Source organism: Triturus cristatus, chromosome 3_1 (assembly GCF_964204655.1).
Source record: "Triturus cristatus chromosome 3_1, aTriCri1.1, whole genome shotgun sequence".
Classification (NCBI taxonomy): Eukaryota; Metazoa; Chordata; class Amphibia; order Caudata; family Salamandridae; genus Triturus; species Triturus cristatus.
The window spans coordinates 248,920,904-248,935,014 of record NC_140583.1 but is presented as its reverse complement, the minus strand read 5'-3'; the positions used below and the strand labels follow the sequence as shown (position 1 = coordinate 248,935,014).

At 43.7% G+C, this 14,111-nt stretch overlaps 1 protein-coding gene across 1 annotated transcript in view; it reads right to left on the bottom strand.

Annotated features, from left to right (window-relative positions):
* LMAN1L (lectin, mannose binding 1 like) overlaps window positions 1-13,108 on the bottom strand; it is a 245,955-nt gene extending 232,847 nt beyond the window's left edge. Inside the window, exon 1 of the mRNA XM_085646314.1 lies at window positions 12,829-13,108. Within this exon, the coding sequence (XP_085502440.1) occupies window positions 12,829-12,997 (169 nt within the window). The 5' untranslated portion in view covers window positions 12,998-13,108. The remainder of the gene's footprint in view (window positions 1-12,828) is intronic.
* Between the last annotated feature and the right edge of the window lie 1,003 nt (window positions 13,109-14,111).

The following is a 14,111-nucleotide window of genomic DNA, read 5'->3' as shown; positions in this document are numbered from 1 at the left end:
GAAAATAATTTTTTGGTTTGCTTATAACTTTGGCACCATTTAACAAATCTCCACAAATGTTTCCCAAAAAAAAAGTCCATCTACCTGAGCATCTTCTTGATGGTTTCAGAGCCATCCATCAAGCATGGGGAGTCAGTAAAAGAGGGGGGGGGGAAGGTGGTGGGGGGGGAGGAGTCCCAAAACACATATTCCATTAATGGGATTAATTCAGATTTGTCAGAAAGCTAGAGCTTGGTGTGCTTTTAATGATTTGCTGAAAAATCGATCAGTAGTTTTGGAGAAATTAAAGGTTGACAAAAGGGGGGGCGTGGCTAGGCGCCCGTAGGAGATGGCGGCGTTCGGGTGACGGCTCCGTCCGAACCGGAGGATACCGGCGGTTCGCGCACCTGTTTCCAGTAACGGAGGGAAGCCCCTTACACCGGAAGATGCCAGGCTCACTTTCATTCCCCTTTCGTTCCTAAGGCCTTTACAGCCCATTTTACCTCCGGTCGCGGCTTGTCATCGACCGCGACCGCCATTTTGTTTATTTTTGCCCGCGAACGCTTCAGCAGCGCGTCCTAGCGTGCATGGGATTCCTGGATGCCTCGTTCGCACTCAAATGACCCCAGCATCCTCTGAGGCACAAATGTGGCGGATCAATATTCTAAGGTGACTTTTCTTTATTTTTCTTCTGTAAGGGTGGCCTTTTTCATGGTTCTGACTGGAATTTTTGGCTCTCCTCATGCACGGCGGCCATTTTATGACTTTAGTCTTTGATACTTACGTCTACAGTTTTTTGTCTGGCACGCCTCTACACTAATTTGTCCTTTGAAGCTTTTTTAGTCGAACGTTGAGATCATCTTGCATGTTTTGACTGGAATTTTCACCTCTCCTCATGAAGGGCGGCCATCTTTAGGACTCCACTCTCCAACACCTATGAGTCCAACTTTTCGGCCTGGCATGTTTCTGTATTAATCTGCTCTCTGATCCTTTTTGAGTCGGGCAATAGGATATCTTAAGACCTCACGCTCCATAGGCGTGCTGATGGCGGATTGCTCCAGCAGAGTTCAAAAGCGTAATTTCATTAAAAATTCCAAGTTATTCACGGCACTAGCCCATTTGGAAGCTTCAACTGAGATGACGTCGACTGCGGACACCCCCTCACAACCCTCAGCAAAAGCGAACTCTAAGAGGTTAAAAAAGGACCCCCCTTCGCCTCCTAAGTCCTCTTCGCCCATCTCTATGGAGTTACTTCTCGAAGAGATACGGGCCTTGCGCCCTTACATGGAAGAGACTAATGCTAAGTTGCAGATTCTCACTGACAATTGGGCTTCGATGGATGAAAGAGTATCGTCGGTGGAGCGTGATGTCTCCTCTCTTCAGGACTCTGCGACCAAGGTCTCCCACATGCACACGCAGATTTCCTCTCTTCAGAAGCAGGTGGAGGACCTTGAAAATCGCAACAGGCGCAACAATCTCCGTATTTACGGCTTGGTGGAGGGTTGTGAGGGAAATGATCCCATCAGCTTTTTCAAGTCCTTTCTCCCGAAGCTTCTTCACCTACCTGAAGACACCTCACTAAATATCCAACGTGCCCACAGGCTTGGTCGAGCTTCCTCTTCTCCTTCCACGTCAACGAAGCCTAGAGGTGTAATAATGTACTTTCTAGAGTACACAGACTTGTTGAAAGTCCTCTTAGCCGCCAAAGCCTCCCCTCGCCTCACATGGTCAGGCTCCACTCTGTTTTTTGCGCAGGATTATGCCAGGACCACTGCAAACCGCCGTAAGGCCTTCCTTGATATGAGACCTGACCTTCGCTCCATTGGTGCCAGATATGGGCTTTTTCATCCTTGTCTATTTAAGGTCACTCATAATAACAAGACTACGACATATGAGGATCCAGCGCGCCTCCGAAGCTTCCTGAACTCTTGTGGTCAACATGACATGGAGACAGCCGGTCCCTCTTCCCACCCACCATGACTTGTTTTTGTAGTTGCAATTTGATCCTCTAATTTGTTCTGCTTTAATGCCTTCATTTTTTGCAGGTTCTTCAGATTGTATGACTTCTAGTTAAGATTATATTTCTCATTTTATCGTCTGATAGTGTTGTTTTAGTTCCTCAGTTGGTCACATGTTTCTTTCTTATCTTCGTTGTGTTCGAGTTTCTAACCATGTTCTTTTTCTTCCTTCACAGATCATTGTTTTGCGTTCCGTTGTGTTATCTCTGGTTGGACGTCTCCCTCATCCCGATTGCCCTGCCTCTCCCAGTTGGCCCTACCTCCCTCCCCTCATCTCCACATGTGTTTCCGTTTGTTCCCAGTTCCTGATTGTATTTTTCCCATGCTACCCCTCGTAAGTACTCTTCATTCCTTATTTATCATGTTTTTTTACGTTCTATGTTTTCTTATCTCACCTTCCCCCTCGTTGTTTTCAGATTTATTGGTGTCATTACCTCTTCCATGGTTCTTCTCCACTTCTCTTTCGCCATTCTTTCTTCTCCCCATTGTATATTGGCTTTCTTGCTTGTATTCATCTCCCTTTACCTATTTGATTCTCCCTCGGACCTTACTCATCATTATCTTTAAGAATTACTGTATCTTCTTATCATTCTTTCTATTTTCTTGGCTCTTTCCTATTTCTATGGCTTCCCTGGTTCCTCTCTCACTTTTTCTTCTACCCCTGTTCCATCACGTTAGTTCTCACCTTACTCTCTTTCTCTCTTGTGCCCTTACTCGCTGCGAGACATTTCCTTGCTGTCCTACCTTCCAATTGATCCACTTTTTGATTAATCCTTAATGTCAGTTCGAATTGTTTCCTGGAATGTTAAAGGTCTGCATTCTCCTATCAAGAGACAAAAAATCCTCTCTCATTTAGCCAAATTGAATGTAGACATTGCCTTTTTACAAGAAACCCATTTGTCTGACGTTGAGGCTGCTAAACTTAAGAGAGGCTGGGTGGGTGCTGTATTCTCATCTCCGGGTGATGGTAAGAGAAACGGTGTGGCTGTATTAGTTCGTAAATCTTTTGCTCATTTGCTCCTGACTTCTGAATCAGATCCTGAAGGTAGATGGTTGTACGTCAAACTCTCCTCAAAGGGCGCCCCTCTCTCCCTTCTTAATATCTACGCCCCTACTGGTGGTGATCAGATTTTTTGGCGTGCAATGGCCTCCCGTATCACTGAATATATTGATGATAATTTTATTTTAGCTGGTGATTGTAACCTTCCCTTTGACCCTTTTTTAGACAGAAACTCCAAGGTACCTTTTGTCCCTAATAAATCTCACAAGCTTTTCGCTCAAGCGATATCCCAACATAAACTCATTGATGCTTGGCGTCTCTGCAATCCTACCTCTAAAGAATTCACCTTCTACTCCCCGACTCACCATTCCCAGTCGCGTATTGACTATATTTTCCTTTCCCACCATTTGTCCCAATCCCTAACCCACGCTGATATAGGCCCCATCTTATTTTCTGACCATGCCCCCGTTTTGATAAACATTGACATCTTACCCAAATCCACTGGACCAAAGAGATGGCGCTTTAACAACACTTTACTCCTCGACCCCAAATTCTCCGCCTCCTTTGTAGATTTCACCACAGAATTTTTCACCATTAATGACACACCCACTGTGCCTAATCACGTTGTTTGGGACGCCTATAAAGCAGCAGCTAGAGGTTTTATTATCAGCTTTGTGGCTACCAAACGCAAGATTGCTCGTAAACGCACCAGTGACCTCCTTTGTACGATTAAAAAGTTAGAGCATTCTTTCTATACATCCCATTCGCAAGAAAATCTGACCGACCTCATTGCTGCTAAGATGCAGTTTAACAAACAATCCACTGAGGATGCTTCATTGTATTTGTTGAAATCCAGTTCAAAATTCTATGGTGGTAAAAATAAGGCGGGGAAGATCTTAGCCAACTATTTAAAAGTTAAACAAAACAAACTGAATATTGAATCTATCTATGATGCTAATTCTGTTTTAAAGCATACAGATGTTGACATTTTAGAGCAATTCTCCCAGTTTTATTCCAAACTCTATTCTTCTGAGACGCACCCCACTGCTCATTCTCTTGCTACTTTCTTTGCCACCATCCAACCACCTTCCAATTTCTCTGTTGATTTATCTGCCCTTGAATCACCAATTTCCGGTGATGAATTACTCAAAGCACTTCAGTCACTCAAGAAGGATAAGGCCCCTGGGCCAGACGGATTAACAGTTGAATTTTATCTGCATTTCTCCAAATTGTTGTTACCCAGACTCCACTCCCTTATTGATTCCTTCATATTAAATGGTTCTTCCTCAGGTACATTCTCAGACGCCCACATTTGTATTATACCCAAAGAAGGCAAAGACACCCAGCATTGTAAAAATTACAGACCAATTTCTTTGGTCAACATTGACTATAAACTGTATGCCAAATCTCTCGCCATTCGATTAGACCCTTATCTTCCTGAACTGCTAGGCCCTGAACAATCTGGCTTCGTTAAAGGTCGCTTCATCACAGATAACACCAGACTTTTGTTTAATGTCCTCTCCAAATCCCCACAGTTCCAACACCCACTAGCAACCATTGCCCTAGACGCAGAAAAAGCGTTCAATAGAGTGGAGTGGACTTTCCTCTTCTCCGCCCTTAAATGGTTTGGATTTGGCCCACATTTCATCTCCTTTATCTCCTTCCTTTATTCCAGTCCTAGAGCGGCGGTTTGCGCCAATGGTCTAGTTTCCTCTTTTTTCAATCTAGGTAGGGGTGTTCGTCAGGGATGCCCTCTTTCCCCTTTTCTTTTTAATTTGGCCCTGGAACCTTTTCTTTCAAAGCTTCGTCAGAATCCCAACTTACATGGTTTCCAAATCTCCCACACTAATATTAAACTTGCTGCCTACGCAGACGATATTCTATTATTCATGTCTAATCCCGCAACTTCTATTCCCGCATTCCTAGCCGAAGTTCATGACTACTCCCAGATTTCAGGTTATAAGCTAAACAATGACAAGTGTGAGATTTTACCCCTTACTAAGTTCACTTTTAAACCGGACTTTATGGCATCCAATTTTACTTGGAGCCCCTCACACATCAAATATCTAGGTCTACACATTACTCCCTCCCTATCCGACACTGTCTCGCTGTGCCTCAATAAATGCACCCAGAAATTATCCGACCTCACTTCCAGATGGCACCCATTATACCTTTCCTGGTGGGGTCGTCTCGATACGATTAAAATGATGCTCTCCCCCTTAGTCCTTTACACCATCTCCAACATCCCAATTCCTATCCCTGCTAAGTTCTTTAAGAAAATTAACACTATTCTCTCTTCCTTTCTTTGGTCCGGCAAAAAAGCACGTATGTCCCTGCTTAGATTGCAACTCCCCAAATCCGAAGGTGGAGTTAATTTCCCGAATTTTCCCGCTTACCACAAAGCATTCCTTCTGCGGCAAGCTTCCCATTGGCTGCAGGACCCTGCTGAGCCGTCCCCCTTATGGGTTGCCATTGAGCGACTTTCTTTATCCCCTTTCACTTTTGCTGAATACCTCTCATTCTCTCGTAAGCCTCACTTTTCCTCCATTCCTATCCACAAGTTTACCGCCAAGTTGCTTCTTTCCACCTCTCCAAGCCCCCCTTCCTCTATAGCAGAGTTTCTCAATTCCACCATCTGGCACAACAATAGTATAACCATCAATCGCAAGCCCTTTTATTGGAAAACCTGGAGACAGAGGGGTTTAATCTGGGTATCTCAACTCTTCTCTAATTCTGATTTCTTATCCTTCTCCGTTCTCAGCCAACACTTCCATCTCCCCCGTTCTTTTGCCTGCAAGTATCTTATGCTTAAAAATGCAGTCATGTCCACTTATGCTCTTCTCTCTAACCCCCTCATGCATACCCATCCTCCAAATCATACCTCACAGCTTCATTCCTTCTTGCGCACTCACCCTACAGCCTCCTCAATATACCACTCATTTCATACGACTCTCACACCTAGGCCGAAGTCCAAAGTTGAGGAACAGTGGGAATCTGACCTTGCCATTTCTTGGCCCACCTCCCTTTGGGATAAATTATGGACCAAACTTCGCAAGACATCTAGAGCTGCCTCTCTTACACAAACTCTCTTTTTCACATACAATAGGCTTCTCTTTTCTCCCCAGGTGTTGAATAAGAGATTCTCTTCTACACCGGATCTTTGTTGGTCCTGTTCTGCTCCTAAGGCCACTCTCTTCCACATGCTTTTCTCTTGCACTTTCACGCAAAATTTCTGGACACTAGTTTGGGCCCAAATCAATGCCATATTCCGCACTACATCTCCCTTCTCTTTTGTCAATATTTTTTTAGGTAGCCTTTCTCCTTGTTGGGAGGACACTGATCTTAATACGCAAATTGTTGACTTGTTGTTAGCTGTTGCTTTCCAGCAAATCACCGTCAACTGGAAAAACTTTACGAATATTTCTTTTAAAGCATGGTGGTACAATGTTTGTTACAATCACAGGCTAGATACTGCTTTTGTGCACCCCCTTAGTTTGGCTGCTAAACGACATGATTTATGGCTTCCTGTAACCTTGTATCTAGATACCTGTGCTAAACGTTCCTCTCATGTTTCACCCATTCAGCAAGAGGTCTCTAAGCCTCCCTGAGTGACATTGCTTCTCATTTGTACTACTCTTTTCATATACGCTACTTTATCGTTCATTATTACCAGCGCTGCTTTTTGTTACTTAGCCTTAAACTTCTGTTATCCTTTGATTAATTGTATATTTTCATTGCCATGTTTTACTTTTCTCCTCTAATTGAAGATATGTTTGTATTCTTTCTCATGTATTGACACCTTTACTTATCCAATAAAAACCTTTTGAACTTTAAAGGTTGACAAAAGTAGGTATATAACAGCCGCGTAGGATAAACGGACCAGACACATCTTAAGATCATATCTGATTGGCTGCCACCACATCAACAAAGATGTGATGGCAACCATTTTAGGACTCAGTCCCCAGTAGTGCTTAATTTGAACCGGTGGTTTCCTGTGCTCAGCACTGATACTTTAATTGTCAGCACCAGCACATGTGACAGCCTGCCACAAGGTGGCTCTGTCTGGTTAATTTAGAGATTACCACAACAACAGTTAATTAATAATTCAATATACATAAAAAATTACTACTACCTGCCGCTCAAGCCATTCTTATAGCTTTGGGGGCCTAAATTAGTCCAAATTCTCACACTTGTAGGAGTGTGATGGTTAGTAGGTGTGTTGTTACTATCATTGGCAGCATGGCAGGGACACGCATGGTCCCTGCCATTTTTTGTTTAATGATCAAAAGGATTTGCTGCATTCCAGAGAAGTTTATTACACCACCACTACCACCAACGGGTTTCACCACAAGGGCTTGTTCACGGTTGGGTAAGTCCTGTTTTCTTTTTCATTATATACTCATTTCCAAAACTAGCCCATTATGAGGCATTCTGGGATTTGTAGTAGAAAACTCAATATGTACAAATATATACAAGTTTATCATTCCATTCATTTGATATTTTACATATTTTACATAACAGATAACCAAAAATGTCGATTTATACGTAAAAGACAATGTCAATTAGCTTGAAGTATGTTGATGACTTTCAGATTTGTACCTAGTCAATTGTTGCTAATAAAGCGATTGGATTCTCTTCAATCGAGTGATTCTTGTGTAATTTTAAATTTACCAATGAGTGTCCAAGTGACTTTACAATTATTAATATACACCGTAATGACATTTGTCACTATTTAAAAAACAATCGAGCCTACATGGCCTGACCTTAAGTAATTGACAAATAAAGTTTATTTGTTGTCCACAAGTTTGACTGTCTTATGTTTGGTTATGATCTTGTTATTGCATATTTCAGTAATCCATAGATGGCTATCATATGATCATATTCAGGTCATGTAAATCTTTTAACAGACGTATATAAAGTTCTTCGTCTGCATTCAAGCCTTGTGGCTGTTTTGTTCTGAACCAGATGATCATTTTTGATTCCAAGAGTCTCAATTTTAGTGTTCTATCGCCACCATCCCCCTAGACCCCCAATCATGGTTGGAAACGTGTGCAATGCCACAATATTTCATGTTTTGCCATGTGAAGTCTCCATGCTTTCCAAGATGTTTTCCCATGGTATAGTTGATATCCTTGCTTTGTACTGCCCTGATGTGTTCTAGTATTCTTTTCTTGAGGGGGGCAGATAGTACCTCCTATATATTGTTTCCCACAATCACAGTTGATCAGATATAAAACATAGTTTCACAGGTGATCGTATGTATGATAAATTGTTTTCCTTTGAAGTTTGTAAGGTGTTTAGTATTCTTACCAATTTTACAGGCTTTGCATTTATCACATTTTGTGAAGCCTTTTTGATAGTTTGTCATCCATGTATCACTTTTGGATCTCACAAAGTGACTTCTGATGAGTTTTTCTTTAAGGGCTGGAGCCTTTCTAAAGGAAAGGTCTACTCTCTCACACCAGCTAGCCCCAGATATATATAAACACACACACACACACACAGAGAGAGTGAAAAAGAGAGATAGCAAGATAGAGACTACATAACGAGTAACTGTGTAATATGGGCCTAAGTTGCTATTGAAGGGTTTCAGTGACAGTTATCAGTTATAAACCATTAGTCCGAAGGCGAAGCGGTTTACCCATGACATCTAAACCACCAGGGCCTAGCCTAATGCCAGACCCCATGGGCGGCCTAACCCTGCTAGGCAGGGCCTACGAACATGCGTGGGGGCGTTGGCTGGAGGCCAGGTACAAATTACATTATTTTTTAAATATTTTTTAGAATTTCTGAATCCTGCTAGATTTATGACCCAAGCAAGGTCTTGGTGAACATGGGAGGGTCTAGGGTTCACAAATCTGCACAGGATTTGCAAATCCTGTGATAAAAATATTTTTTACATTCATTTTGTGGAGCGTCCCTTTGAGCCCCTACATGGGCCAGAGGGCCAGGGAAGGCTAAGTTTACCCAGTTATTCCCTTTTTTAAATTATATTATCAAAATACCACCTCCATACATGTACCTCTCAGTCGTGGCCGGAATGACTCGCGGTAGGGCATGTGGAGGGCGGGGGCCACGCAGGGGGTAATTTAAAAAAATTCAAAAACTTACCTTAGCCTAAGGTCCCTCGTCATATCTCCTCTCTCTGCTCCTCACATGAAGCAGGCAGCCTCCCTCTCCTCCCCAAAGCCAATCACAAATCTGCAATGGCAGCGTCATGATTAGTTGGGACGCCGACTACACAGGCGTCTGTGGGGAGGCAGTTTTCTCCATCCAGGCTGCATGGAGAGTATGACTAGTTTGGTCGGCCCCAGCGAGCGCCAACAACAGTGGGAAAGCCACTTCCCCCCTGCCTGGAGCAGGACCACCCACCTGCCTGCCCCCAACCAAACTATTCTGCTTTCTCGCAGCACCAAAAGCATAAACATAAAATGGTATTAACAATATTATATTATGTTTCTCGTTCTGGCACTGCGAGAAAGCAGTGTGGCAACGCTCCACGGCCCACATGGAGGAGCCGACCCTGGTACTTCTATGCTTTGTGTATAAACCAAGGGCTCTCTCAGGCTACCATGGTGGCCTGCAATGTTTTCAAGAACAATAAATAAATAAATCTTAGTAGAGTATAAAGGCAGATCAAAGATAAAAGCCATAGAAACAATGCATATTGTGTAGTCAATTAACATGATTGTGAAGAGTAATATTCGGGTGATTTTAGTAGCACAGAGATGGTGAAGCTTCCTAAAAGAAGGGAAAACTATGTACGTTCAGGAATAATTTATACTCCATCCATTACCAGAATGAATTCAGAATATCTTTGTATAAGTCTGTGTGTTATTGTCACATCCTGTGATGTTCAAAATGGCATATGGTACAGCACACATCTGCCAGTACTAAGACCTTGCACCGCTGTGGGCTGTCTGAGATGTGGTGCTGATAACTGTCTTTAATTGACCTGCAAAAACGGTCAAAATCATGCAATACATTATTCTCGAAAGACCAGTGTGATCTTTGCATTGAAAGAGATTGTAATGTAGTTTCTTGAAGTAATTAATATGTATACAGTCATCACTACTTTGAAATGAAAGTCTTCATGTATTCAATTATATGGTAGGCTGTATTCCTTGGATTATTGAATAATTTGTTTTTTTTTTTTTTTTTTTTGAAACCGTTTATTACAGAACCAAAAGATATACAAAGATGGGCCTACAACCTTCAGGCCGGCCGCTAGCAGACAGAAAGAGCATATAATACAAACAGTAGAACACACGCTGCGGCAGAAGAGAGATCACAGGAGTTGAAAGAAGCGTTGGCAGCCACACCATCCGGACCCCACACAACGGTTTCATTTTTATATAAATAACGAAGAAACAAGTCCACAAGGCAACCCACAATCGGAAACAATAGCATGTGCTCCCCTGGGGGGGACCCTACCGATCCACAGAAATATCAAGGGGGGGGGATAGGTCGGGACGGAGACAGATTATTGAATATTTGAATATTGGTTGTCAAATTATATTGTGGGATACTGTCCCCTGATGAAGGGCTTGTCCCGAAATGCATTGAGATTTGGTAAAAAAAAAATATTATGTTAATTTACTATCAACGTGTGATGATCCAACACGATAAATACGAATACTTCAAATTGAATAATGAAGACTATCATTTGAAAGTAGTGATGACTGTATCAATATTAATTACTTCAAGAAATTGCATTACTACGCCAACCAGGAGTGCACGGTGGGGACGTTGCTCTTGTTTAAGACAACGCAATAGGTGTGGTTATGATAGATCCGAGAGCAATACCCACCTGCACCCAAAACAGATCTACACAGAAGAAAAGAACTACCTTTCACAGTACGTTAATAGGAGTGCCACAACTTAGGTCTAACACTTTAACAATGAGTAACAACAATAATTTTGTTATAAATAATATTGAAAATGTTCTGAAATATTAGACTGTGAGTTAAATATTACTAAGGCCTGCGGAAGGGGTAGTGGTCTTCAGTGTCTCAAACACTCCCGTTATGATCACTCTGTTAGACATGTACGCCTTTTTCTCTCCACATTTCGTCCATCTGCATACGATGCACCTCATCATGTTCCTCTTGAGCAGGCTTCTCTAAAGTCGGTCCCAGAAGGCCGGATCCATGCCAGATTTAGTATATTCCCATTCAGATAAATGCAGTTATCTTAAAAATCTGGCATGATATGGCCCATCAGGACTGACTTTGCAGCACCCTGCTCTCGAGCACCCTCTTCTCAGTCCCTCCTGAATGCACTACCTCGCACCTCCATCACTTTACCATCCCCCAAACATGTACAACACACATACTGACCTGTTAGCTCTCAATTGTATCTAGTGGCGGCTGCTACCGAATGTGGGGGAGGAGAGGGGGTAGGAATGAAGAAAATAAAAGCACCTACCTGGGTACGGCCAGCCGCCGCTGAGTCCCGGCAGCACGGACGCATACATGCTCCAAGACTCCCCTAGCCAATCATGACGCTGCTGTCAGCAGCATGACAGCAGCGTCGTGATTGGTCAGTGCCCTAGTTCGGCGCTCAGACAGGAAGTGGGAGGCTGTTGATGGTCGCCACCCAGGCTGTACAATACAAGCGGGTGAAGATGCTACTTGCGCATGACTGTTTGGCCGGAGCAAGACGGCGGGCCAGAGCATCATGCACACTTAGAGAGTGCCCACCACTCCTCCGGCCCCGCCCACATGAAAGTAACTGAGCCACTGCAGTATGGAAAAATAAAATGATAATATTGCATTATTATCATTAACTTTTCCTTTTTGAACAGCTCGGCGGGAATTTTTCTTGTTAATATTTTGACACCTATGTACCTCCTTCACACACGTTTGCACAGAATAACACTGCAACTGGAATACCCCACCTCTGATCTGTTTGCTCAGCAGAGAGGCCAAGGATTGGAAGACCCTGAACTCTTAACACATTTTTGACGCACTGAGAGGCACAGTGAGGAAGATACTGACACCGCCTTCGGCCTCACTCCAGAGCAATCGTGGCCTGCTGTAAACACCTGAAGGCGACCTGGTTCAAAGCGTGCCCTATACGAGAGTGACGCGCCACACTACGAGGACAGAGACGCCACGTGCTGGGAACGGTTGACTTAACCTTGCTTTGCTAATAGTCTTAAACATGTGAAATATATCCAGAAACGTCATCGCTGACATGGGTTACTTTAACGTTTCATTGTATTAATTTTTCAGAAATGTATCAGTGTAATTTTCGGTAAGGTTAAGGATATGAAAATAGGGCCTGATAGGGACCCGTTTTGAGGTCCTTTATTAATTACTACCATTCCGGAGAAGACCCGGTCCACTTAAAGCCCCGGGCGAAAAATGAAATCGAGCGACCCGAGCCCACAAGGGCAGTTTCTGCCCTAGATGCTGGCTCCCCGCATAACTTGGCGCCACGCCCGTGCCTGGTTCACGATACCGACGGGCCGCCACTGCCCCGCGAGAGGGGCTGAGGGCCCCGAATGAGACTGCCCATGCAATTAATGGCCCAGAATAGGGGTCCTGCTGGAAAATGGCCCTGCGCGAGACTGTGACGTGGCAGAGTCACTTAACAATAGTGCAAGGAAGAGCTAGTCAGCGTGACATTAATGCCCCCAGAGATAAACTATCAAGTTGACATAATGGCTTGAACTGACACTCAAATGTGAAATTTACGTCAATGAAGCTGATATTTGAAATTATTGCCCCAGGAGACGACCAACAACCTGATTAAAAACCCCTAAGAAACTCTGCACACGAATGCCCTCACACGGGCCCCCCTAGCCCTGTCAAACGGCTCTCTTACCTCCATAGTGGTCCCAGAAGGGCACGTCCCCGTTCGGCAGGCTCAGGTGTGGCCCCTTGAAGCTGAACTTGTATTCAAACCTGCGATGAGCAGCGAGGGTCTCAGACTGGGAGAGGCACGGAAGGGGGATGGTGGCCAGGAGAAGGGGAATGTACCCCAAGAGACTCATCTCGCCCCCGGGAGCTGGCCAAAAGACACCTGCCGTGTGAGGAGGGGTGCAGGAAGCAGGGGCTAAGACCCGGGAGCCTCCCGGGACAGTGAGCGGGCACAGAGCACTGCACAGGGGCTCAGACTGGCAGAAGCAGACCAGGCACTGGCACTCCCTGATTGGCGGAGACCAGCCCTCCTCTCCCCCCTCCAAGGTTACCCCAGCCCGCCACATCTCACCTGTCTCAGGAGAAACTGTCGCGGAGCTGGCAAATAAAGTGTCACGTTTTAATACAGCTGCCTGCTTTCTGCTGCCTAAAAATAACGTTTTGCGTTTGGCTTATTGATTTTCAACGGCGAGCCTGAGCATGTCTCGTTCTAATACAACTATCAGCCAATACAGTTTATTTCGGGTTTACAACCCCAAACAACTTGAAATAAAGCAACACACTGGCATTCGAGATCTTATTTAAAAAAATACAGATGATCATGAGATAAGAGATCAAAACTAAAAGTTTAACTGATAAAAATAGAGGACGTTATTATTTTGCATAAAGTGGCGCGACGTGTCCTAATGGTTAACCGTTACACATTGGCGCATTGCTACAATTTATTACTTTTAAACACTGAAATCACATCTTGCCTAATCGAACGTGTTGCCGATTTCAATAGGTTGCTGGTTTGCAGGCATGGGGAAATAGTTTCTAATACCCATATTTCTTAGGGCTGGAGTGACAATAAACTGGCTAGAGATAACAAACCACAGATTCTTCAATTTCAATTCATGTAGTCTTTATTTCGATAAAATTTCATCATAAAAGACATTTTACAAGCATAAAATTTAAAATACAATGTCATTTAAAACAGGAAAAAAGACATAGATCATAAAACACTGAGAAGGAAGAGGAAAGTCACAGCATCATACCAGGTGGCTATTAAGACTTGTTGCGAATAATCCAGATCCAGCCAAGGAATTTAGCCACAGCGATTACAACACACTCATTGGTATCAAATCGCAAAATGTTAAGTGCTACAAAACCTTGCCGAGTGCCCATATTCTGACAAAGTGGTTTTAGCCATTTAGCCCATGGTGCAACATAGGCCGGGCAGGCAAAGAATATGTGGCCAACTGATTC